Source organism: Globicephala melas, chromosome 4 (genome assembly GCF_963455315.2).
Source record: "Globicephala melas chromosome 4, mGloMel1.2, whole genome shotgun sequence".
Classification (NCBI taxonomy): domain Eukaryota; kingdom Metazoa; phylum Chordata; class Mammalia; order Artiodactyla; family Delphinidae; genus Globicephala; species Globicephala melas.
In genome coordinates, this window is record NC_083317.1 from 47689100 (window position 1) to 47712842 (window position 23743).

A 23743-nucleotide genomic window follows, 5' to 3' on the forward strand; every position below is an offset into this window, starting at 1 on the left:
CCTGAAATACTTTGAAGTAATAATTAGATATTATCCGCTCTGGTTTCTCCATCCCCTGCCCACAGATTTATTTTTGTTTCAGAAACACACTTCAGAAAACACACTTCTGTCTTAGGAGGAATAGAAAAGAATAGGTCCATCCATAGTCAACTTTTGTGGACAGACCTGGTCCTGTTTCCCCAAGAAAAATTATTTGATTTCTTTCTTTAATAACAGAGACAACCAACAGTGATGACATAGAATTATGTATTTTCTTTTCTCATCTGGGTCATTGAGAAGTCAGGCTTCTTCCATTCTTTAATAAAAATATTACAAAGTAACAAGCATGCACCATGTTATTTAAAGCAAGAAATAACAATGTTGCAAGCCATTTTGTGCTTTGGTTACTTTCCCTTAGTAACACAAGTTGTAGAATAGTGCTCTAGGTACATTGGTTACAGTTAAGCCAATTTTTACAGCTCAAGGAAGAATTTTTATATGGAAAATGTCCAAGAATGCCTCTATTTAAAAATGCAAGATTTAACTGGACAGCTACATGTAAAAGAATGAAATTAGAACACTACCTAACACCATACACAAAAATAAACTCCAAATGGATTAAAGACCTAAGTATAAGACCAGACACTATAAAACTCTTAGAGGAAAGCATAGGAAAAACACTTTTTGACATAAACCACAGCAAGATCTTTTTTGACCCACCTTCTAGAGTAATGGAAATAAAAACAAAAATAAATAAATGGGACCCAATTAAACTTAAAAGCTTTTGCACAGAAAAGGAAACCATAAACAAGACAAAAAGACAACCCTCAGAATGGGAGAAAATATTTGCAAATGAAACAATGGACAAAGGATTAATCTCCAAAATATACAAACAGCTAATGGAGCTCAATATCAAAAAAACAAGCAATTAAAATAAAAAATGGGTGGAAGACCTAAATAGACGTTTCACCAAGAAGACATACAGATGGCCAAGAGGCACATGAAAAGATGCTCAACATCACTAATTATTAGAGAAACGCAAATCAAAACTATAATGAGGTATCACCTCGCACTGGTCAGAATGGCCATTATCAAAAAATCTAGAAACAATAAATGCTGGAAAGGGTATGGTGAAAAGGGAACACTCCTGTGCTTTTGGTGGGAATGTAAATTGATACAGCCACTATGGAGAACAGTATGGAGGTTTCTTAAAAGACTAAAAATAGAACTACCATATGACCCAGCAATCCCACTACTTGGCATATACCCTGAGAGAAAACCATAATTCAAAAAGAGACATTCACTACAATGTTCATTGCAGTACTATTTACAATAGCCAGGACATGGAACCAACCTAAATGTCCATCGACAGATGAATGGATAAAGAAGATGCGGCACATATATACAATGGCAAGTACTCAGCCATAAAAAGAAACAAAATTGAGTTATCTGTAGTGAGGTGGATGGAACTAGAGTCTATCATTCAGAGTGAAGTAAGTCAGAAAGAGAAAAACAAATACCGTATGCTAACACATATATATGGAATCTAAAAAAAAAAAAAAAAAGGTACTGATGAACCTAATTGCAGGGCAGGAATAAAGACACAGGCTTAGAGAGTGGACTTGACACGGTGGTCAGGGGGAAGCTGGGGCAAAGTGAGAGTAGCATCGACATATATATACTACCAAATTTAAAATAGTTAGCTAATGGGAAGCAGCAGCATAGCACAGGGAGGTCAGCTCGGTGCTTTGTGACCACCTAGAGGGGTGGGATAGGGAGGGTGGGAAGGAGGCTCAAGAGGGAGGGGATGTAGGGATATATGTATGCATATGGCTGATTCACTTTGTTGTACAACAGAAACTAATTGTACTGTGAAGCAATTATAATCCAGTAAATATCTATTAAAAAAATAGAAAGAGTAGTATTCCAGAGTAGTGTTTCCCAAAATGTATTCCGCCACATATTAGCTCTAAGAGTTGACCTTTGAAAAATGGATCCCATGGTCAAATAAATCTAGGTAATGTAGCAGAGCTATTCCTCTCTCATAGAGTTTAACCATTAGTGCATTAAAGGCTCTGATAAGTACAGCTATAAAGAACTTGTTTTTTGGACAATTCATGGAACTAGTGTTTCCTTAACACACTTCAGGATACACTGCCTCTGGCAGAGGCTGTAATTGTCCCCTTTATCCATTCTCTTTTTCCTTTTAGTAAGAGAATCTCTGAATTGCAGTGAGGTACATAGCTTTCCAGGTAAACACTACATTTTCTAGCTTCTTTATAACCGGTTGCAGCTGTGTGAATGATTTTTTTGCCAGTAGAATGTGAGCAAAATTGATGTGAGCAAAACGGAGTGTTGCTCCTTTGAAAGGAAGTTGCTTGCCCTCTACTTTCTATCTTTCCCCATTCTTGCTGGCTGGAACGCTAAATTGCTGGTGACTCAGTTTTGACCATCTAGCCAGTCAACACTGCAGGGGATGCCAAATGAAAAGATATAAGGAGTCTGCGTCCTGGATGTTTTTGAGGACTCGCCATTTATATCTGAATTGTTTCATGGAAGATAAAAAAAAAGCGAGATTTATCAAAAGTTTCTTGGAATACTGGCAGAATGGTGGAGAGAACCCGGACTTTGTTATACTCCTTGCTCAAATGTGGCTGTGAAGCTTAGTAGTAATTTCACCTTGCGGAAATGATGATCTATTTGAATCTCAAGTTCCTCATCAATAAAATATGACGAAAATATCCCAGACACAGGCTTGTTAATAATGAAAATAGCATACGTAAAATACTTGACTCCATATCTGGTGCAAAGTAAGGGGATCAATAAATGTAATATTCTCCTTACCTTGGGAAAAAAAACACACTAAAAGACAGGGACTCTAATGCTCATAGAAGCTTTATTTATAATAGTCCCAACTGTAAACAACCCAAGTGATAGCCCGAAATGACCATCAATATTAGAGTGAATTTTTAAAGGTTGGATAATCATACTATGCAATACTATACAGCATGAACTACTGTTACTATAAAAGCATGGATAAATCTCACTAACATAATGTTAAGTGACACAAAATAATACATACTATATAATTCCATTGAAAGAAAGTTCAAAAACGGGCAAAATTAATCTACAGTGACAGAGGTCAGAAGTCTTAGCCTTTTGGAGGGAGGTTAGGTTGGAAGGGGGAAAGAAGGAGACTGCTGGGGTACTGGAAAGAGTCTATGTCTTTACCTGCATAGTTGTGGTCATTAGAAGGGTATATGTATGTAAAAGTTCATCAAACTGTACACTTAAGATTTGTACATTGTACATGTACATTATTTACCTTTGTACATATAAAAATAATATATCAACCCCCCAAAAAATTCCTCCTGTTTCTTTTGTCCCAGGAGCTAGATTTTATATCAATATCGAATTTATTCATTAGGAGAATATCTGGCTCTAGATATGACACACCATAGCTGGCTATCTTGCAGGCTGAGTCTGTCCCTTGTAAGTGGCCCCATTTCAGAGCTGGCCTGGAGGTGACAGGCATATTATGAAGGTCATGCTCCAACACCATTAACAGCTGGAGATGCCATCACATGCCATCAGCAACAAAACACAGGGAAAACCAGGCAGTGGACTGTGCTTCCCACCCTTAGGCTGCGAGGCACAAGCCCCAGCAATGGAAGGATTAAAAAGCATCTCAATTTAAGAAGACAGGGAGAGGGGAGGGGAATGTGGGCTGCACAATTTATAAATAGACATTACCAGAGGCTGCCTGATGGTGAAGTGGTTGTTTAGTAAATCTTTCTCCTTTAAGGATTCCATTATCAGAGACCATTTGAAAACATCAGTTTCGTTTTGTCTTTTGAGGGAGATCCTGGGTTTCATCAAGTCAGCCCTGTTGGGTAATATTTCTCTCTGCCAGATTTAGGAACAGGCCTTCGATATTTTGAATCACCTTTACATGGAGCACAAAGATGATGACGATGATGATGTGTCTTTTGCCAAATGGATGAGCAGCTTCTGGGGTCACAGCTGGATAGAGGAGGATGAGAGAGGACTCCGGGACCGCCATGGATCACAGAACTCCAGTTACAGGAAAACCTCCCTGCCCTGCCCAGTGAGTTATTATGACGGAACCGGGGGAGAGCTAGACTAGGGGAAGGGGATTTCTCTTAGATCTTTTTAAGAGTCCTTTGGTATAAAGTTTTCTTTGGTTGAAAGTGAGTACTTCCAAACCTTTTTTTATACTCAGAAAAATCCCTTTTATCATTTTGTCTTGTCCTCCAAGGGGCCTGATTTTCATCTATTAAGTAATGATTCCTTCATTTTTAGCAACCTAAGATATATTTAACTGCTATTCAGAGCTCCTGATAAGCCTGGCATAATCCTATTGGGTGGTAATATAATTCAAGCCAAAGGAAAGAAACCTGATGTTATAGTCTGTGTAGGATTGTTGTGGATCACTGTTTGATTTCCAATAGTCTTTTTGAAATACTGAAAATAGCTCCACTATTTGGTGACATCTAAGGAATTGGGGATTCCACATAATAAATCACTACCTCTGATAAATTTGATACACTCTTTCTGCTGGTTCTCATTTGGTTTCCTGGTGGGAGACAAAGCCAACATTCTACCACCCTCAGCACTATTTTTCCATGGCTAGGCAGAGCACCCGGTGTCAGGGGAGCAGGAAAGCTCCCAAGAGGGGAGCAGGTGGGCCTGACCAGGTGTGGACTCAGCAGTGGGTACACATGTCACTTAGAATTCCAGCTACCAGAGAATATTTCTCCAACCCCCTGCTACTGCTAACTCCAGAACCAAATAAGTTTTGGGGTAATGTTATTTTATTTTTAGCTCCAGAGTTCCCAGAAGCATAATGCATGTGAAGTATATTAAAACTTGTAAGGCAATCTTTTACGCCCAATGATCATCAAGTTTGAGGAATAAGACCTCTCTGAGACACAAATATTTGAAAATAGATCTCTTACCAAACGCGTAATCAGGGACAAAGGGCGCATTTCAACACCTCATTGAACTTCAGGTTCTTTAAGTAAAAAAGGAGAGAGGTTGCACTGGTTGATCTCCAAGAACCCTTCTAGCTCTCGCTTTCCATGATTCTGTTATAAAATAAACACCTGCTTATCACACTCTCATTTCAATCTCTTATGCCTACATTGAGTGAGGTATACATAATGTGTGAACCAGGAGTATGACTAGTGTTCAGCCAGACAGTGAGAACCAGGAAGAAACAAAGAGAAAAAATGAGATTCGCTATTTATCACAACAGCCCTTTGGAGCCACAGAAACTATGAAATCAAAGAAAGAAACATGACTTATAAAATATAGTTTCTTGAATAAATTTTAGTATCTGTTAGACTTTAAAAACTGGGATAATCTACCCTATTTAAAGAATCCACTTATAGGTTACAATATTGTTTGCCTTAAGCTCTTGGGGAATAGCAAAATTTATTTTGTATAACATTTCTAAATGGGGTCCATATATCTTTTCCTGCTCGTACTGGCTTTGGACATTTGCCTGAATTAACCTGTTTAGATTCTCTGAGTTGACAATGAATTCCATAATTATCAGGCTAACATGCAGAAAGCATGTGTTTATCTAAGGAGACAAAGCATGGGATAAACATGACAACCTGACCGAGTTGAGAAAACACAGATCAGGGGACCTTGGGTGATGTGGGCAGAGTCCTAGAAAATGGAGGGTCTGATTCTTCATCTCTATTCACACAATGCCATGTATTTGTGAAGTGAATCTGTAGTTGGATACTTAAGTTTTCCTAACTCTAAGATGTGCTCAAATTTTTCATACTTTAGAGATATGAGAAAAATTAGGTTTTGAAGTTTTGTGTTTTGCTTTGAGCTCAATAAAACACCTTAAAAAAAAAAAAAAGCTGGGCTTCCCTGGTGGCACAGTGGTTGGAAGTCCGCCTGCCGATGCAGGGGACACAAGTTCGTGCCCCGATCCGGGAGGATCCCGCATGCTGCGAAGCGGCTGGGCCCGTGAGCCATGGTCACTGAGCCTGCGCTCCACAACGGGAGAGGCCGCAGCGGTGAGAGGCCCGCGTACCGCAAAAAAAAAAAAAAAAAAAAAAAAAAAAGCTTACTTTTAGCCTTATCTTTTTCCTTCTCTCCCCACTGCTCCACTCTAAGGCTCTTCCCTCTTGCAACCTATTAGTAACCTACGTCCATCAGTATTGCATGCAAAGGAAGAGAAGAATTTTCCCCTTCTTTCCTATTTGAATGTGGTTTCTATTATGGCTCTTCGGCCTCATGATTCTTGCAAAACCATAGCGATGGAGCATTAAATCATTAAACATATTTATAGAACACCTACTGTGTGCCAGGCATTGTGCAAGGCACAATAGGATTACAGGGAAAAAGAAGACATATGGTGTTTGTTCTTGTGGCACTTCTAATCTGGTGGAAGACACAAATTTGGCAGGAAGAATGAGGTAGACAAGGGGTAAAACTTGGTCCTTCTCAGAGAACACTACTTTTTGACAAGACTCATTATAATCTGCAACTGCTGATTTAAAGCAAATTAAAAAATCTAACTTTACTCTCTTGAGGTGCTTGGTGAAAAAAAATAAGGTAGTAATATGAAGTCTCTCTTATTACTCTCTCATATGAAGGTAGAACTAATCTACCCTCTCCCTCCATCGTCACAGGAATACAAACTTGAAGTAGAACAATGTCCATATCCCGTATTTATTCTACTCATTGAAAGTGAATTTTAAATAGTCTATTTGACTTTTTAGTCATCTTCTCCTTCAGCTTAACATGGTTTTCTTAACACTGTTCTATACAGTTAGGGCCTGGTGGAAGGGAGGATTATGCTGAATGAAAGATCTCTTCAAGGAGGAACTGAGTTCCCTGACCTGGGGCTTTGCTAACTCAACATGGACTTTCTCAGTGCTTCTTTGATGCTCACATAAGCACATGTGCTGGTCTACATCATATCATTTGAGGGGTACAAAATAAACCTCTACCTATCTGCACACAAGGGATTTTTTTTTCTTTTTGAAAATATAAAAGAGATGCAAGAGGGAGGGGATATGGGGATATATGTATGCGTATAGCTGATTCATTTTGTTATAGAGTAGAAACTAACACAACCCTGTAAAGCAATTATACTCCAATAAAGATGTTAAAAAAATAATCACCTTTAACCAATTTTATATTCTGTCCTCATATTCTCAATTTAAAACTGTAGAAGATATATCTAATTTTAATTTTTATCCCTGATTGACCCAAGGGTGGCTACACACTCTCGTCCTTGTAGTATCTCACTGCAGCGGTGGTCCTCCTGTAGTTGCTCACTACAGGGATGGGGTGGGGCATGGCCCCCTTAGAGGATTTCTCAAACCCGAAGAGAGAGGGGATGCCCTAAAGTTTCATGACAAACAGTGGTTCCTTGTTTTTCAGATTAAATTTGTATTTAATTTTAAGAGGAGACAATGCCTTAATCCAAAGAAATGAAACTACGAATAGAATTTCAGGCATCAGGGATGTTTCTACAGAGGAGCTTTTATCATAATGTTCCATGGACTTGTTTCTTCTACCAGATGCTGAGATAGAGGAGTTGCTGAGAAGGGAGCAGAGTGGAGTGGGTAAGAGTGAGGGCTCTGGCAGCATTACTCTGAGCAAGTTACCTAACCTCTCTCTGAGATTCCCTCTATGTAAATGGAATTGATGATAATAGTACATACGTCATATGGGTGTTGTTAAGATCCAGTGAGTAATGTATACAGCGTGCTTAGGACAGTGCCTGATATCTAATAAGTACTTCTTCTCCTCCTCTCCTACCCTGCACCTTCCCCTCTCCATCCTCCTCCTCCTTCTTATGTGTTAGAGTTTAAAATGTCTTTTAGTTTCCCTAAAGGATGCCCAGTGGATGGTAACTGGCCTACCATGTTGTTTGTTTTTTGTTTTTCTGTTTTTTTTTGCAGTACGCGGGCCTCTCACTGTTGTGGCCTCTCCCGTTGCGGAGCACAGGCTCCGGACGCGCAGGCTCAGCGACCATGGCTCACGGGCCCAGCCGCTCCGCGGCATGTGGGATCTTCCCGGACCTGGGCACGAACCCGTGTCCCCTGCATCGGCAGGCGGACTCCCAACCACTGCGCCACCAGGGAAGCCCTGACCTACCGTTTTACCAGTTGAACACTTGAATCTTTTTTTTTCCTGATGCTGTTGCCATATATAGCTAGTTGACTATAACCCTCTTGGCTCTGTTGATAGGCAATTAGTCTACATTATAAAATATTCCTCACATAAAATTCTTTTAGACTAATTCCTAAAACCTACAAATTATTATTACTTTCGTGATCGAATTCTGTTACAACTGGTACATTATTAAAAGTCACGTTTACAGGAAGCTTCACATAGAAATAGAATGAAGTTGTTCCTGCTGTTGAAGACAGAAGTTTGGGATTATTCAGCCAAGGAAGAGATGTCTTACGCTTAGACATGGCACTTTACCTCTCCTGTAAAGTCACTAGTCACATGTCATAGGCAAGTCACTTAGCCAAACTAAGATTCATTTTCTTCATCTGTAAAAGGGGAAGAATAACTCCCTTGTAGGATTTGTTCTGAGGTTAGATATAAGGGCATGGTCCCTGGAGTCCCTGACACACACGGTGCACTAAGATTCAACATGGGTCTTACTGTCTCAACACCTGGATCTTTCTCCCTCTTGTTTCTCATCTTGCTGTTGATGGGTGGCTCAGGTGCTTTCATTTACTCAGAGGGCAGGAGGGGTACAACTGAAGGGTGATTGCAATTAAACCCAGAATAAAAACATCAAGTAGTTAAGTTCTTGAAGTGAAGATGTTACATAACTTTTTTTTTTTTTTTTTTTAAGTGAGGACCTATGGCTTGGGGTTAGAGAGTGCATAGGATTTATTTTTTGACAGAAATGTTTTTCTGGGACCACAGTAGGAAACAGCATTGTTTTTCAGAGGCCTGTTTTCTAGTGAGAGTCAGGGCACTGGGTGGTTATTGCTCAGAAAATCCATGCCTGCTGCAGGCTTTGTAGCCTGGGAGCTGGAGAGTCCAGGTGTCGAGCTCGGAGCGTGGGGATCCCATTCCACGTTCTAGGGCCTGCTTCACGGCATGGGAGATAGATCCATAAGGTTGGTCCATGACCATGGAGGTGACAAGTCCAGACCTTGTAAAAGTCAGCTATTTAGGGCGTTGATTCAAGTCTTTGTGAGGGAACTTACATTAGAAGGGCATATAAAATTCCAAAAGTAGAGCTTACTTAGTAAGTAAACATTTTTAAAAGTGGTAGCTTTCTCCCTGTAACCAATTAGAGAACTCTTTTAAGCTTGTTTCTCACAAGGTCCCACACCAAAAGAGACTAACTGGAAATTTCATCTGCTATAAGGAGATATTGTTTATTTATATTGTGATGGAAACTCTTGCATTTTTTTTCAGGTCTCTCAATGGAAGACGACATTTGTACAAACATCTGCATTTCACTCCCAGTCTCACATTTTTAAGTTTTATTTTTAAAATCTTAGTGTGGTGAGAATATGCAACATGAGCTCTACTGTCTTTGGCAGATCTCTAAGTGTACAAGGCAATATTGTCATCTTTAGGCACAATGTTGTGCAGCAGATCTCTAGAACTTATTTTGCATAACTGAAATTTTATACCCATTGATTAGCAACTCCCCATATCCCCCTCCTCCCAGCCCTTGGCAGCCACCATTCTATTCTTGCTTCTTTCAGCTCGACCATTTCAGATACTTTATGTAATATTTGTCCTTCTGTGTCCCAGTCTCAAATTTTAAGTATTGTATTTTTCCTGATAATATAATACATGATCACTGTAGAAGACATGAAAAATACTAAAAAGGAGTAGGAAGAAAACAACCCCAGATTGCAGACAAAGGCTTTGATCACAGTTGGGTATGTTTTAAGATTGCCCATCTTATGATGTCCCCACAGCTTACCCATCCCAGCCCTCCCCCCTCCTCTCAGGCGCTCCCAGCCCTACCAGACTTCTCTTCCTTCTACGCCAGCAAGCTCCTTCTGTGGCAGGGCTTCTGCACGTATGGTCTCATCCTCAGGCGGACAAGTGTTCTCTGTTTCCTAATTAACCCTGCTCACCCTTCAGATTGTAGCTTGTCACACCTTCACAGAAGTCTTCCCTCATCCTCCCAGTCACCTCAACACCCACCCAAATATATGTGGTTTTACTCTGCTATACCCTGTTATTGCACCTTGAACATTCCCTTAATAGCATTTGGCCAAGGATGCAGGCATATGCCCCATTTATTTATCTCCATTGCAGACATAAGTTCTAAGAGGGGGCCACTCTGTTTTGCTCCCCAATTTATCCATAGCACCAAGTACCACGTCTGACCTGCAGTAAATGGACTAATTTATACAGACTTACCTCACGTATCTTAGCAACTTTACAAATCTTTTTTTAAAAATTTATTTTATTTAATTAATTTATTTTTGGCTGTGTTGGGTCTTCGTTGCTGTGCGCAGGCTTTCTCTAGTTGCAGCGAGCGGGGGCTACTCTGTTGCAGTGTGCAGGCTTCTCATCGCGGTGGCTTCTCTTGTTGCGGAGCACGGGCTCTAGGCGCGCGGGCTTCAGTAGTTGTGGCATGCGGGCTCTAGAGCACAGCCTCAGTAGTTGTGGTGCACGGACTTAGTTGCTCTGCGTCATGTGGGAATCCTCCTGGACCAAGGTTCAAACCTGTGTCCCCTGCATTGGCAGGCGGATTCTTAACCACTGCACCACCAGGGAAGATCCAACTTTATAAATCTTTAACCATATTTCTGATTATTGTTTGAGAGTAAGTTTCTATATATGTGTATTAGTTTGCTCAGGCTGCCATAACAAAATACCACAGGCTGGGTGGCTTTAACATCCATTTATTTCCTCATAGCTCTGGAGGCTGTAAGTCCAAGATCAAGGTGTCAGCAGGTTTGGTTTCTTCTGAGGCCTCTCCCCTTGGCTTGTATTGATAGATGGCACCTTCTCGCTGTGTCCTCACATGGTCTTTCCTCTGTGTGAGTATATCCCTAGTGTCTCTAATTTCCTTACTAATGTAAGAACATTAGTCAGATTGGATTAGGGCCACCCTAATGGCCTCATTTTAACTTAATCTTTAAAGACCCTATCCCAAATACTGTCATATTCTGAGCTACTCACGTAGGGCTTCAACATATGAATTTGGCAGGGTGGGAGTGGGGGGGAGGTACGACACAATTCAGCCCATAATAACGTGCAATGTATGGACCCAAGGAGGGAAATTATTTTAAGCCTTTTGACTCACTCATACTGCCAACGGCTTTCTAGGAAAGCTGTATCCATTTATAGTCCTACCAGCAAGGAATGACAGTGCCTATCCCCCAGCACTCTTACTAGTGTTAGTATTATTAAAAAAAATTTTTTGTTAACCTGGAAGGCAAAATTGTATGTGATATAATTTAACATAATTTTTGACTATCAATAAGCATAAACAATTTTTATGTTTGGTATTTCTTTTTCTTTCATTCTTTATACATTTATTCATTCAATATATATTTAATGAACTCATGCTATGAAGAAGGCAAAGTGCTGCATACTGAGATTCTAGCAGAGAATGAAATGTAGCCCCTGACATGAAGGAGCATACAGTCTAATGGAGAAGAGAGATGTGTAACAAAATTAACCAAATTATTGATGACAGCTATGATAAGTGTCATAAAGAAGTGTGAGATCTCAGGAGAGTGTCTAAATGGTGGTTCAGGGGCCTGAACCAATTGGGGTGGTAGGAAAGGCTTTCTGGGGAAATGCAGTTTCCACGGTGACTGAAGGGTGATTAGCCAGGGATGAGGCGAAGCGATGGGGTTGTGGGCGGAGTCACAGCCAGAGAGGACCACTTGTGAAAGTGCCTGTGCTGGGCAGGAGCAGGTGAGCTGGAGGAACTGACAGAAGACCAGTGAGGCTATGTCACTGAAGAGGTGAGGGTGGTGCAAGATGAGGTGTAAAGTGAAATGTGATCAGGTATGAATTTGACGTTGTTTTAACTATGCTGGCTGCTGTGGGAAAAGTGAAATAAAGTGAGTTAGGATGAATGCAGGATATCCACTACTACGAGGCTGCTGCTGGAATCTGGGTGAAAGGTAATGATGACTTGGATTAGGGTAGTAACAGTGGTGCTGGAAAAAAGTAGATGGTTTTGAGAGACATTTAAGAGGTGGAATCTGCTGACTTGGCAATTGGATGTGGAGGGGGGCTTCTGAATTACTGGTCTGAGTAACCGGGCAAATGGTGGTGCCGGTTTCTGAGTTCTGGGACACTTGAGAAGCAGGCTTGGGAAGGAGAGATGATGAATTCAAATTTGGACAAGTCAGATGGGGTGCCTGTGGGATACCAAGAGGAGAAGTGGGCAGAAGCTCAGAAGAGAGGTCTGGGCTAACAAATAAATCAGAAACTCGGTTATAGATGGAAATTGAAGCCTGGGGGTGAGACATTGAGGGAGACAGTGTAAAGTAAGAAAGCAAAGGAAGGGAAGGAGGACTAGTTTAGAGTGTCGGGGGACGCCAACAGTTATGAGTAGTTAGAAGGGAGAAGTGAGCAAAAATGTCTAAAACACAGTGGCAGAAAGATCAAAGGGAAACCAAGAGGGTGCAGTGGTAGAAGGCAAGGGAAAGGCTGTTTCCAGAAGGGTTCAATAGGCAACTGGGTTGAATGCTATGGAGTGACTAAAGACCATTAAGTGCCCAGAATTTGGCAACATGGAGACCAATATCCTGACTAACATTAGTGTTAGATGAAAAAGTGTGATATAGCCTCATCCACCAGAGGGCAGACAGCAGAAGCAAGAAGAACTACAATCCTGCAGCCTGTGGAACAAAAGCCACATTCACAGAAAGATAGACAAGATGAAAAGGCAGAGGCCTATGTACCAGATGAAGGAACAAGATAAAACCCCAGAAAAACAACTAAATGAAGTAGAGATAGGCAACCTTCCAGAAAAATAATTCAGAATAATGATAGCGAAGATGATCCAGGACCTCGGAAAAAGAATGGAGGCAAAGATTGAGAAGATGCAAGAAATGTTTAACAAAGACCTAGAAGAATTAAAGAACAAACGAACAGAAATGAACAATACAATAACTGAAATGAAAACTACACTAGAAGGAAACAATAGCAGAATAACTGAGGCAGAAGAACGGGTAAGTGACCTGGAAGACAGAATGCTGGAATTCACTGCTGTGGAACAGAATAAGGAAAAAAGAATGAAAAGAAATGAAGACAGCCTAAGAGACCTCTGGGGCAACATTAAACACAACAACATTTGCATTATAAGGGGCCCAGAGGAGAAGAGAGAGAGAGAAAGGACCTGAGAAAATATTTGAAGAGATTATAGTCAAAAACTTCCCAAACATGGGAAAGGAAATAGCCACCCAAGTCCAGGAAGCACAGAGAGTCCCAGACAGGATAAACCCAAGGAGAAACATGGCGAGACACATAGTAATCAAATTGGCAAAAATTAAAGACAAAGAAAAATTATTGAAAGCAGCAAGGGAAAAATGACAAATAACATACAAGGGAACTCCCATAAGGTTAACAGCTGATTTCTCAGCAGAAACTCTACAAGCCAGAAGGGAGTGGCATGATATACTTAAAGTGATGAAAGGGAAGAACTTACAACCAAGATTACTCTACCTGGCAAGGATCTCATTCAGATTTGATGGAGAAATCAAAAGCTTTACAGACAAGCAAAAGCTAAGAGAATACAGCACCACCAAACCAGCTCTACAACAAATGCTAAAGGAACTTCTCTAAGGGGGAAACACAAAAGAAGAAAAGGACCTACAAAAACAAACCCATAACAATTAAGAAAATGGTCATAGGAACATACATATCGACAATTACCTTAAACATGAATGGATTAAATGCTCCAACCAAAAGACACAGGCTTGCTGAATGGATACAAAAACAAGACCCATCTATATGCTGTCTACAAGAGACCCACTTCAGACCTAGGGACACATACAGACTGAAGGTGAGGGGATGGAAAAAGATATTCCATGCAAATGGAAATCAAAAGAAAGCTGGAGTAGCAGTACTCATATCAGATAAAATAGACTTTAAAGTAAAGAATGTTACAAGAGACAAGGAAGGACACTACATAATGATCAAGGGATCAATCCAAGAAGAAGATATAATAATTATACATATATATGCACCCGACATAGGAGCACCTCAATACAGAAGGGAACTGCTAACAGCTATTTTTTGCCATATTACAAGGTACTACAGAGTGAGGCCTGGAAGGACTTGAGGGTAACAACTCCAGCTTTTTGACAAATTCTTTGAGAAACCTGAGGACCTCCCCCGCCCCTAAAGAGGTTATCATTTACCCAAGGTCACACAGCTAGTGAGTAGCAGATTGACATACCTGGGTTTTCTGATTTCAGATCTGCTGGCCTTGTTGCTCCAAGTTAGCAGTTAGTAATGCCAGCATGCAGAAAGAGCACAGAGTGTGGTTACAACTGACTTGGATTGCAATCCTAGCTCTTCCCTTTATCAGCCATGTAGCTTTAGAAAAGCCATTTAATCAGCTTTTCTCAGATAAATAATAGCACTGTGGAAAAGCAAGCTTCTGCTTGTTGTGAGGGGCAAGTGTGTCTGCACATAGTAGGTGCTCCACCAACGGGACCTCATCTCAAACTCCAAACCTAGGTGTCTTGTATCCCAGAGTATGGGCCCCTTTGCCCACACGCTTGTGAAATGGGTCTAATCCTCTGTAACACATGAGATGCCAAGAAATCCTAAAGTCTCCATCAATTTTTATCATATGAAGTTTATACAGCATCATTCATTATAAGAAAAATACATATTAAAACAATAATACTATCTCACTCTTCCTATTTGTTGGCAGTTTGGGGAAACAGGCACACTCATGGTTTGGAATATTAATTTGTATCACCTCTTTGGAGAATAATTTGACAATACATATCACAATTTAAAATGCACTTATTCTTTATTAACCTACCTGTTTCACTTTTACAGATACATTCATACACATCCAAAATGTATATCATTGTAGCATTCTCTGCTACAGCAAAGTTTGCACAGGAACTAAATATACCTTTTAAAAAACAAAAACAAACAAACAAAAAAGAAAAAGTGTGAGTGAAAAAGCTGGAGTGGAGTGGGTTGGGGAGTGAGAGAAATTAACAGAGCAAGTGTCACAATTCTTTCCAGAAGTTTGGTTTATCTGAACTATCTTTTTTTTCATCATTTTCCAATTGTGATTTTAACACTGATGTCATTGCAGTACATGACCTCTATGTTTGTGTGTATTATGTGAAATACCCTTATTTCCAGAATATTTATTAAACATGCAGCAAATATTTTTAAAGTTTTTTCGTCTACCATATGTTGTTTTTTATGCACATTAGCTTTATTTTTATATAGTTAAGTTAATTTTTTTCCTTATGACTTCTTCCATTGCTCTTTTGCTTAGAAATTCCTTCTCCATACAGAAAGCACACAGATATTTGCCTTTGTATTATTTCTTAAATGTTTATGGCTTCATTAAAAATTTATTTTGATCATTTTGAAATTTATTTTTACATATCAATTTAAGGCTGGAACACTTTATTATACCACCCTAATGATAGAGGAGCAACATAGCTAATATTGGGATGTTCTACTTACTGTTTTGACCAACTGACCCCACTGCCTCATTGCAGGAGAAAGCTCCTACTGATCAAGAAGATAAAATTTCAGTCCAACATGAGATTTGTTTGGTTAGTAATTTATGGACATTCTGTCTCTGTGCTAATATTGTGCAGTCTCTTTATATTGTAAAATTTTAAATTCTGTATTCCCAGTTTCCTGTGCTTCCCAGCATGATGTCATCTGACAGCCATCCTAGAAGTCATTCTTATGAGGACCAGGGATTTCAATGCCGTACTCACGTGCGGGATTACAGAAAATACTCAGAGGATGGGTCATTCAAGGAGCCCCTGGAATCAAAAAGAAGATCCCATTCCAAAATTCAGGCATTTTCAGAGTCCTTTGAACAGCAACTCTGCTTTAGAACCAAACGCTCTGTCTCTTCGGTACGTAACAGAGTTATTGAATATTTAAACCATTTTAGAAAAGGAAACCCAAAGGATTCATCCTCCCCTAGTTTGAGGAGAACAAATCTAACTTCTTCATTTACAGGTTGGTGTTGTGATCTTTGAAAAATGGCACTCAGTTTTAGATAGCCCAGGTGTACATAAAATTTTAAAATTATTATTATTGAAGACATGTGGTGTAGGAAGAATTCCTAAAGGAGAACATGTGGAATGTTTTTGCTACCAAGGTCCTCTGTTTTCATCACCCTTATTATAAATAATTGTGATTCGTTCTCCTTCTATTATCTGAAGAAGAAAAAACTGCCCCTACTGCTCTTGTTCTCTCATATTTAATCTGGTAGGAAATAGTTTGTGATGGTGTTGTGTTCCCCTGTACTTTTAAAAAGCACACAGAAGGAACTCTCTGGACACTATGGTGTGAGTATCCAGGAATAGAGGAGCAATCCAGGCATTCACAGTGGCCTCCTCAGAGTCTAATTGAAGCCCAAGGGAGACAAAGGCAGGAAATGGGGGAAAGAATTGAAACACGACTGATGATGCCAAACTTGATACATAAAGTAATAAACTAGAGACCAATTAATTGGGGAGTAGTTTTTCAACTCTGCAACGTGCTCACTGAGTGGCCTTGAGCAAAATACTTTTTTTTTTTGGTGGGTTTTTTGTTTTGGTTTTATTTTGCGAAAAAAGAATAATGATATGTTTCTGCCATGTAGTAGGCAGAGCAAATAAGTAAACCTAGGTGTATTGCCACCTGGGTCTTGAGCTATGCTCTGTGAATGGCCAGGGGAAGGCACTCAGGTGCTTGCTACCTCATTGTCCACCTGAGTGCGGTGCTTTCTGCCTAGCAGTGATGGCTGTTGGGATTGTTACTGTGCATCTTTGCCTCACAGGCGGCACCTCACTTTTGTCCCAGTGACCTTGTGTATCTAGATTCCCCTTCAGTAAGCTGCTCTCTCTACTGGATCATAAGAGGAATAAGGAAGGAGGCGTAGTGAACAGCTGTCACTTACTCTATCTAAACCTTATTAAGTTTCTGTTTTGTCTTTTCTTTATACTGTTTTTTTAAGATATGGTTTCAGACTTAGAGCAAGGTTGCAAGAATAGTACAAAACTACACCCTTCATCTAGATTTCCTCTAAACGTGAATATATTATCACATTTTCCTATACCCGCTCTCTCCTTCCCACCCCCAAACAAGGGCACAAGGACATAATACAGTACAATAATTAAACTCAGGAAATTAACACCAATACAAAACTTTTATATCTAATCTATTGACCTTATTCATATTTTGTCAGTTGTTCCAATAATATTTTTTAAAACGAGATTCCAGATCATGCAATGCAACCGATTTTCATGTCCCTTTAAGGTATTTTATTTCTGGAACAATGCCTCGGTCTTTTTCATGGGACTGGCATCTGAAGAGTACAGGTCAGTTATTTTTTAGAATGAAGCTCAGTTTGAGTTCATTTGATATTTCTTCATGATTAGATTCACATTATGAACTTTTGGCAGGAATAAAACAGGCGTGAAAAAATTCCTGTTTCAAAACTACGTGTTGAAATCATTAATTATATTAATTAGGGGACTGACTTGCTTTAAATTCTTTCTGAAACAAGGGAGGGTATAAATATATTCTGAAAAAAATTTTAATCTGAACAATTCTTTGTTGATTCTGATGGCTTCAGAAAAACATTCATATCACATATTTATATAAGGGTGTAAATGTGAAATCAGTTTTTATTTAAAGAGATGTTCATTACATTATCCTTAAAATATAAAAATGTTTGTTTCATTCATTTCTCAAGTTCTTCCTTTTGAGTACCAAGATAACCAAGGCAGCATTTTTAACTTTTTTGACTCAAGAACTCTTTTCATAGTTATGTACAGTCGGCCTTTTGTGTCTTTGGGTTCTGTACCCATGAACTTGAGCATCCGTGGATTTTGGTACCTGTGGGCGGTCCTGGAACCAACACCTTTGTGGATACCAAGGGACAACTGTATAATAGCTAGAAACCTGCTAGGAATTTATAAAATCATTAAAAAATTTTTCATATTATATGAGAAATATACATGATAAATAATTTTAAATTCAGTATTTATTTTATATCAGTCTTTAAAGAGTATATTATAAAGTTTATCTTAATGCAAAATAAAAAATTTGGAACATTGCATACTTTAAAACTTTTCTATTTAACAATTGATACACTTTTCTAAAGCTAACTACATTAAAAAGTGTGCTTTTTCAGCAATTTAAAAAATAATATATATTGCCTTTTCTTTGTTTTGTTTTTTTTGTTTTGTTTTTTGTTTCTTGCGGTACGTGGGCCTCTCACTGTTGTGGCCTACTCCCGTTGCGGAGCACAGGCTCCGGACGCGCAGGCCCAGCCGCCATGGCTCACGAGCCCAGCCGCTCCGCGGCATGTGGGATCTTCCCGGACTGGGGCACGAACCCGTGTCCCCTGCATCGGCAGGTGGACTCTCAACCACTGCACCACCAGGGAAGCCCTATATTGCCTTTTATTTGGGGGCCAAATGTATGTATGTACTAATACATAGATTTAGATTTTACATCTTTTAGCACCAAGAAGAGCCAGAAACTGCTTTTGTGACCTGCTCATGACAAACAACATTAAATTTTTTCATTTTTATATTGAAAAACTCAACTGGCTTTTTTTTTTTTTTTTTTTTTTTTTTTTTTTTTTTTGGTACGCAGGCCTCTCACTGCTGTGGCCTTTCGCGTCGCGGAGCACAGGCTCCGGACGCGCAGGCTCAGCGGCCATGGCTCACGGGCCCAGCCGCTCCGCAGCATGTGGGATCTTCGCGGATCGGAGCACGAACCCGTGTCTCCTGCATCGGCAGGCGGACTCTCAACCACTGCGCCACCAGGGAAGCCCTGTAATTTAAGGGAGTGAACATAAGAAGGTTAGAATCATTCCGTGTATGATTCCCTTGCCACATTCCTTTTCAAAAAGCACCAGAAGGATATTAATTTTACTGTGCCATGGAATCACATCCCTCTGTACATTAGAGGCAGAGTAGTGTGCAGGTTGAGTTTCCTCCATAGACCACTTGTTAATGCCCAAGGCCACCTATTCCTTTATTTTATGACTAAACCTTTAGCAACACCCTTAGGCTTATGCTAATTTATTACTAGAAACTAAGATGTGAAAGTCTGCTAAATGATTAGAGTTTTCTTCATTTCTGATAATTAGGAAAAATGTGGAATGTTGTCAGATGTTGGCATATCTACCCTTTTCTGACCCTTCTTTTTCAGGGACCTGAGAGCAGAAAGGAGAGAAATGAGAGAGAATACCGGGCAGTGGAAATGAGGTCTTGCAAGAAAGTGGAGGAAAGAAGGAGCTCTGGGAAGGAAGAGTGTGGAGAAGCTTACCTGCCCGCCCTGTCTGAAAAGGGGCCCAAATAGTACTTTGTTTCCACACCATGACTACTGATGCTGCTGTGTTTTTCTGAGCCCCAATTCACCAGGCCCAGGAGTGGTAGCTGTAGAGTCTGCAGATGCTGAGTGACTCAAGTGGGTGGTTGATTCAGCTGCTCCCCAAGACAGCTTGCATCATACTACAGCTGCTTTTCAGAGTGTGATCTGCTCTGTTGCCCTTTTATGGGAATAAAAAGGATAAAAGGTATTTTAATAGCATAAAGTAATTATTGAAAATGTGAAGAGAGATATTTAAAGAGCCACCCACACATCTTCACCAACCCTTCTTCCACATCACCCTGGCAAATAATCTTAAATAAAAGTCATTGGTGTGACTCGATGCTTACTCCCTTATTAGAAGTAATTATATAAGTATGTCTAAAGGCCATCATTTAATGAGAGCTGGTAATTAAGGTGCCAAGTACTGTGCTGGGAGTTTGAATGCATTACCTAATAGTCCTCACCACTCTGAGGTGGGACCTAGTCTTCTTTTCACTTGCTGGCTGAGGAAACTGGAGTTTAGGAAAGTTCAGTCACTCACTGGGGAGGTGGCAGAGTTAGGGCCGGAGCCCAGTTCATGCTGACTCATGTTGCTAACTTGAGGCAGGACCTTCATTTCCCTTTTGCAGTGGGTCCTGACTTAGTAGGTGTGTGATTTGCTTGTGAACGGGCAGATGTGAATGAGAAAAGCAGGACTTGGGAGTGGGTTACAATTTTGATGACGTGGGTGGAGACTGAATCTCCGAGATCAGCTTTATGCTCTGAGTTTTAACTTTATGAGACTATTTATTTTTTATTGAGGTATAAGTGACATGTAACATTATATTAGTTTCAGGTGTCCAACGTAATGATTCAGTATTTGTATGTATTGTGAAATGATTGCCACAGTAAATCTAGTTAACATCCATCACCATACATAGTTACACATTTTTTTCTTGTGATGAGAACTTTTAAGATCTACTCTCTTAGCAACTTTCAAATATACAATACCATATTGTCAACTATAGTCACCATGCTGTACATTACATCACATCATGATTTATTTAAAACGTATGGACCACCTCCCAACTTTGCTTGTCATCTTTGCACAGGAGCTGTGCTAATCCTCTCTGTATCCAGAGAAGTTCCCGTTTGAGTGTATGTGCTACTGAAGCAGGCACTTCTTTTTTCCCCCCGGCTCTATTGAAGTATAATTGACAAACAAAATTGTATATATTTACATTGCACAGCATGATTGATATGTGTATGAGTATTTGACATACTTTGTAAAATCATCACCACGATCAGGTTAATTAACATATTGAGGCCATATTCTGTTTTTTTCCCTAGAAGAAAAGATAGTAGAATTCTCCCTATTTATTCTTTGTCTCTGTCTTGGATCATCAAATGCCCAAGGGCAGCTAGAATCTCTGTTTTGTAAAGAAGAAGGTCTCCCCAAACTACTACTCATTACTAATGTCGGAACTTACTGCTTATGTAAGAAAAAACTAACTTTGGCATAGACAATAAAAAGAAGGAAAAGGAGAGAGAAAAAGAGAAGAGGAAAACAGTAAAAGAAAAGTAAAATAGTGATGATCATTAATTTGCATTCTTTCAATTCATACAACTTATACCTTCACCATTTTGAATTGACAGTTTCATGCAGCTTTTTAATGATCATTTTTCACACAGGTAAAAGATGTCTTCAGCTATTACATGGTGTGTTTGCCTGTTATTTGCCACCGCCAAGGGGGAGGATGGGACCTGACCTGCCTTTGAGGTCTGTGTTATACTATGTGTTGTTTCCACACCCTTGCTCTGGGTACTTTTCAGTCTTGCTAACCAAGTTTCAGATTTGGGCATGGTCTACTCATCTGCTGTGGCCCCAAAAGAAAGGTCTGGGGAGAGGTGGCCCACCCATGGAAAGGAGAGACGCCTGGAGTTCCCAGGGCCCATTGGCTGGCTGGCTGAGACAGTAGCCACCTTCCACTCCAGCCAGGATGTCTGTGAAGTTTCTTCCCCTTCAAGGATAGCAGTACCTGGGAAAATTAGGATTAGGACTTTTATACTATATTTTATCAAATTGGAGGAAAGTCTGTTTTCAACACACTTTCAGGACCATAGTAAATGGAAGAGGGGGGACTCTCTGAATATGAAGGTGACAGCTTATTGCCTTTTTTAAATATCACAAAATGATAGTCGTCATAATAAAAATACAGATCAAGAAAAAGAATGAAAATTAAAAACTCTTATTGTACCTACTCGGAGATAAACATGGTTAATACTTTGTTTTCTGTCCTTCCAGAATATTATCTATGTGTATACAGAAACACACACACACACACACACACACACAAACTTTTTTCCAAACATGAGTTCATTTCAGTTAATAGTGTATCATTTACATCTTTTAAAATAGTCAAGTGCATAATTTTAATGGTTCCTTGCTTAAAACATTCTTAAGTCTCTTCCATCTTTTTTTTTTTTTTTTTTTTGCGGTACGCGGGCCTCTCACTGTTGTGGCCTCTCCCGTTGCTGAGCACAGGCTCCAGACGCGCAGGCTCAGCGGCCATGGCTCAGGGGCCTAGCCGCTCCGCGGCATGTGGGATCTTCCCCGACCGGGGCACGAACCTGTGTCCCCTGCATCGGCAGGCGGACTCTCAACCACTGCGCCACGAGGGAAGCCCAAGTCTCTTCCATCTTAAAAACTTCCCTCATAATATACCGATAGGTACCACTTTTTTTTTTTTTATTTTTTGGCCACACCAGGTGGCTTGTGAGCTCTTAGTTTCCCTACCAGGAATTGAACCTGGGCCCTCGGCAGTGTAAGCACCAAGTCCTAACCACTGGACTGCCAGGGAATTCCTGCAAACTCAATTTTTTAAAGTAAATAATTATTTCTTGCCCTGCCTGCCCCCAATCTGTTTTCCCTGTCTTAGTGAATGGTTAGCATAATTTACCAGTTGTCAACAAAGAACCTGGTTGGGTTTGAAACCATCACGTACTCTTCTTGTTCTCCATTCAAATAATTATCAACTTCTGCTTATTTTGCCTCTAAATATCACTTGGACCTACCAAATTCCATTCTCATTGCCAGCATCCCACATCAGGCCCTTTATATCTTGCCTTGATTCCAACAAAAATTATAATATTTTGGATATGTTTGGTTAAATAGAATATATTATTAAAATTAATTTCCCCTGTTTTTTCCCTATTTTAATGTTGCTACTATTAGAAAATTTTAAAGTACCTCTATGTCTCATATTTCTGTTGGGCAGCAATTATCTATACTCTAACTCTCAAGCCTCTTTTTATATTACTTGAATTTTATTTTTTAAATTCTAGGAGGCTTAAAAAGAATTGGAATTTAATTAATCCATGGTATTATTTTGGGTTAACTGGCCTAATACTAGTTACAACATTTTAAAGTTTATTAACCTGATTCTTTTTTCCTCCCTTTCTTCCTTCCTTCCTTCCTTCCTTCCTTCCTTCCTTCCTTCCTTCCTTCCTTCCTTCCTTTCTTCCTCCCTATTCTCTCCAAATAAAAATATCTGTTTATTCATATTCTCTTCTGTACTATAGTATGACTCATGTCAGTTTTATCATGTAATGATTTACTTACGTCTGTCTTCCCATCTAGACTGTGAACTCTTAGTAGTAGGAACCATATCTTAATCATCTTTGCATTCCCAGAACCCTTGCCTTTCACATAGTAGTGACGTAATAGATATAGTCTGAGAATGTGACTCTGAACAACCAGGGTTCTAGAACTTGAATTAATCCTGCTTATTTTAGGCAAGACACCGTCATATGATACTCTCTTGAAATAAAAAATTGTGTTGTAGATAGTATTCCCCCCCAATGGAAACATTTTTTACTTATAAAAATAACAGTATCGGACTTCCCTGGTGGCGCAGTGGTTAAGAATCCACCTGCCAATCCAGGAGATGCAGGTTCGAGCCCTGGTTCAGGAAGATGCCACATGCCGCGGAGCAACTAAGCCCGTGTGCCACAACTACTGAGCCTGTGCTCTAGAGCCTGGGAGCCACAACTACTGAAGCCCTCGAGCCACAACTATGGAAGCCCACGCGCCTAGAGCCCGTGCTCTGCGACAAGAGAAGCCACCGCAATGAGAAGCCTGCGCACCGCAATGAAGAGTAGCCCCCGCTCGCCGCAACTAGAGAAAGCCCGCGTGCAGCAACGAAGACCCAACGCAGCCAAAAATAAATAAATA

At 40.0% G+C, this 23743-nt stretch overlaps 1 protein-coding gene, 1 non-coding gene and 1 pseudogene across 5 annotated transcripts in view; 1 reads left to right on the plus strand and 2 right to left on the minus strand.

Moving 5' to 3' along the window:
- The window catches only part of LNP1 (leukemia NUP98 fusion partner 1), a 37676-nt gene extending 17876 nt beyond the window's left edge, over positions 1-19800 (plus strand). For all 4 annotated transcript variants that reach the window (XM_060297976.2, XM_060297975.2, XM_030861100.3 and 1 more), the window contains 3 exons: positions 3893-4087; positions 15840-16070; positions 19369-19800. In XM_060297976.2, coding sequence (XP_060153959.1) covers positions 3932-4087; positions 15840-16070; positions 19369-19518 — 537 coding nt within the window. In that variant the 5' untranslated portion in view covers positions 3893-3931 and the 3' untranslated portion in view covers positions 19519-19800. The remainder of the gene's footprint in view (positions 1-3892; positions 4088-15839; positions 16071-19368) is intronic.
- Positions 19801-20576: 776 nt separating this feature from the next.
- Positions 20577-20690, minus strand: LOC115855710 (U6 spliceosomal RNA; annotated as a pseudogene).
- A 1607-nt stretch (positions 20691-22297) lies between these two features.
- On the minus strand, positions 22298-22371 carry TRNAV-UAC (transfer RNA valine (anticodon UAC)). Its single transcript has one exon. It is a non-coding gene; the product is annotated as a tRNA-Val (tRNA).
- Between the last annotated feature and the right edge of the window lie 1372 nt (positions 22372-23743).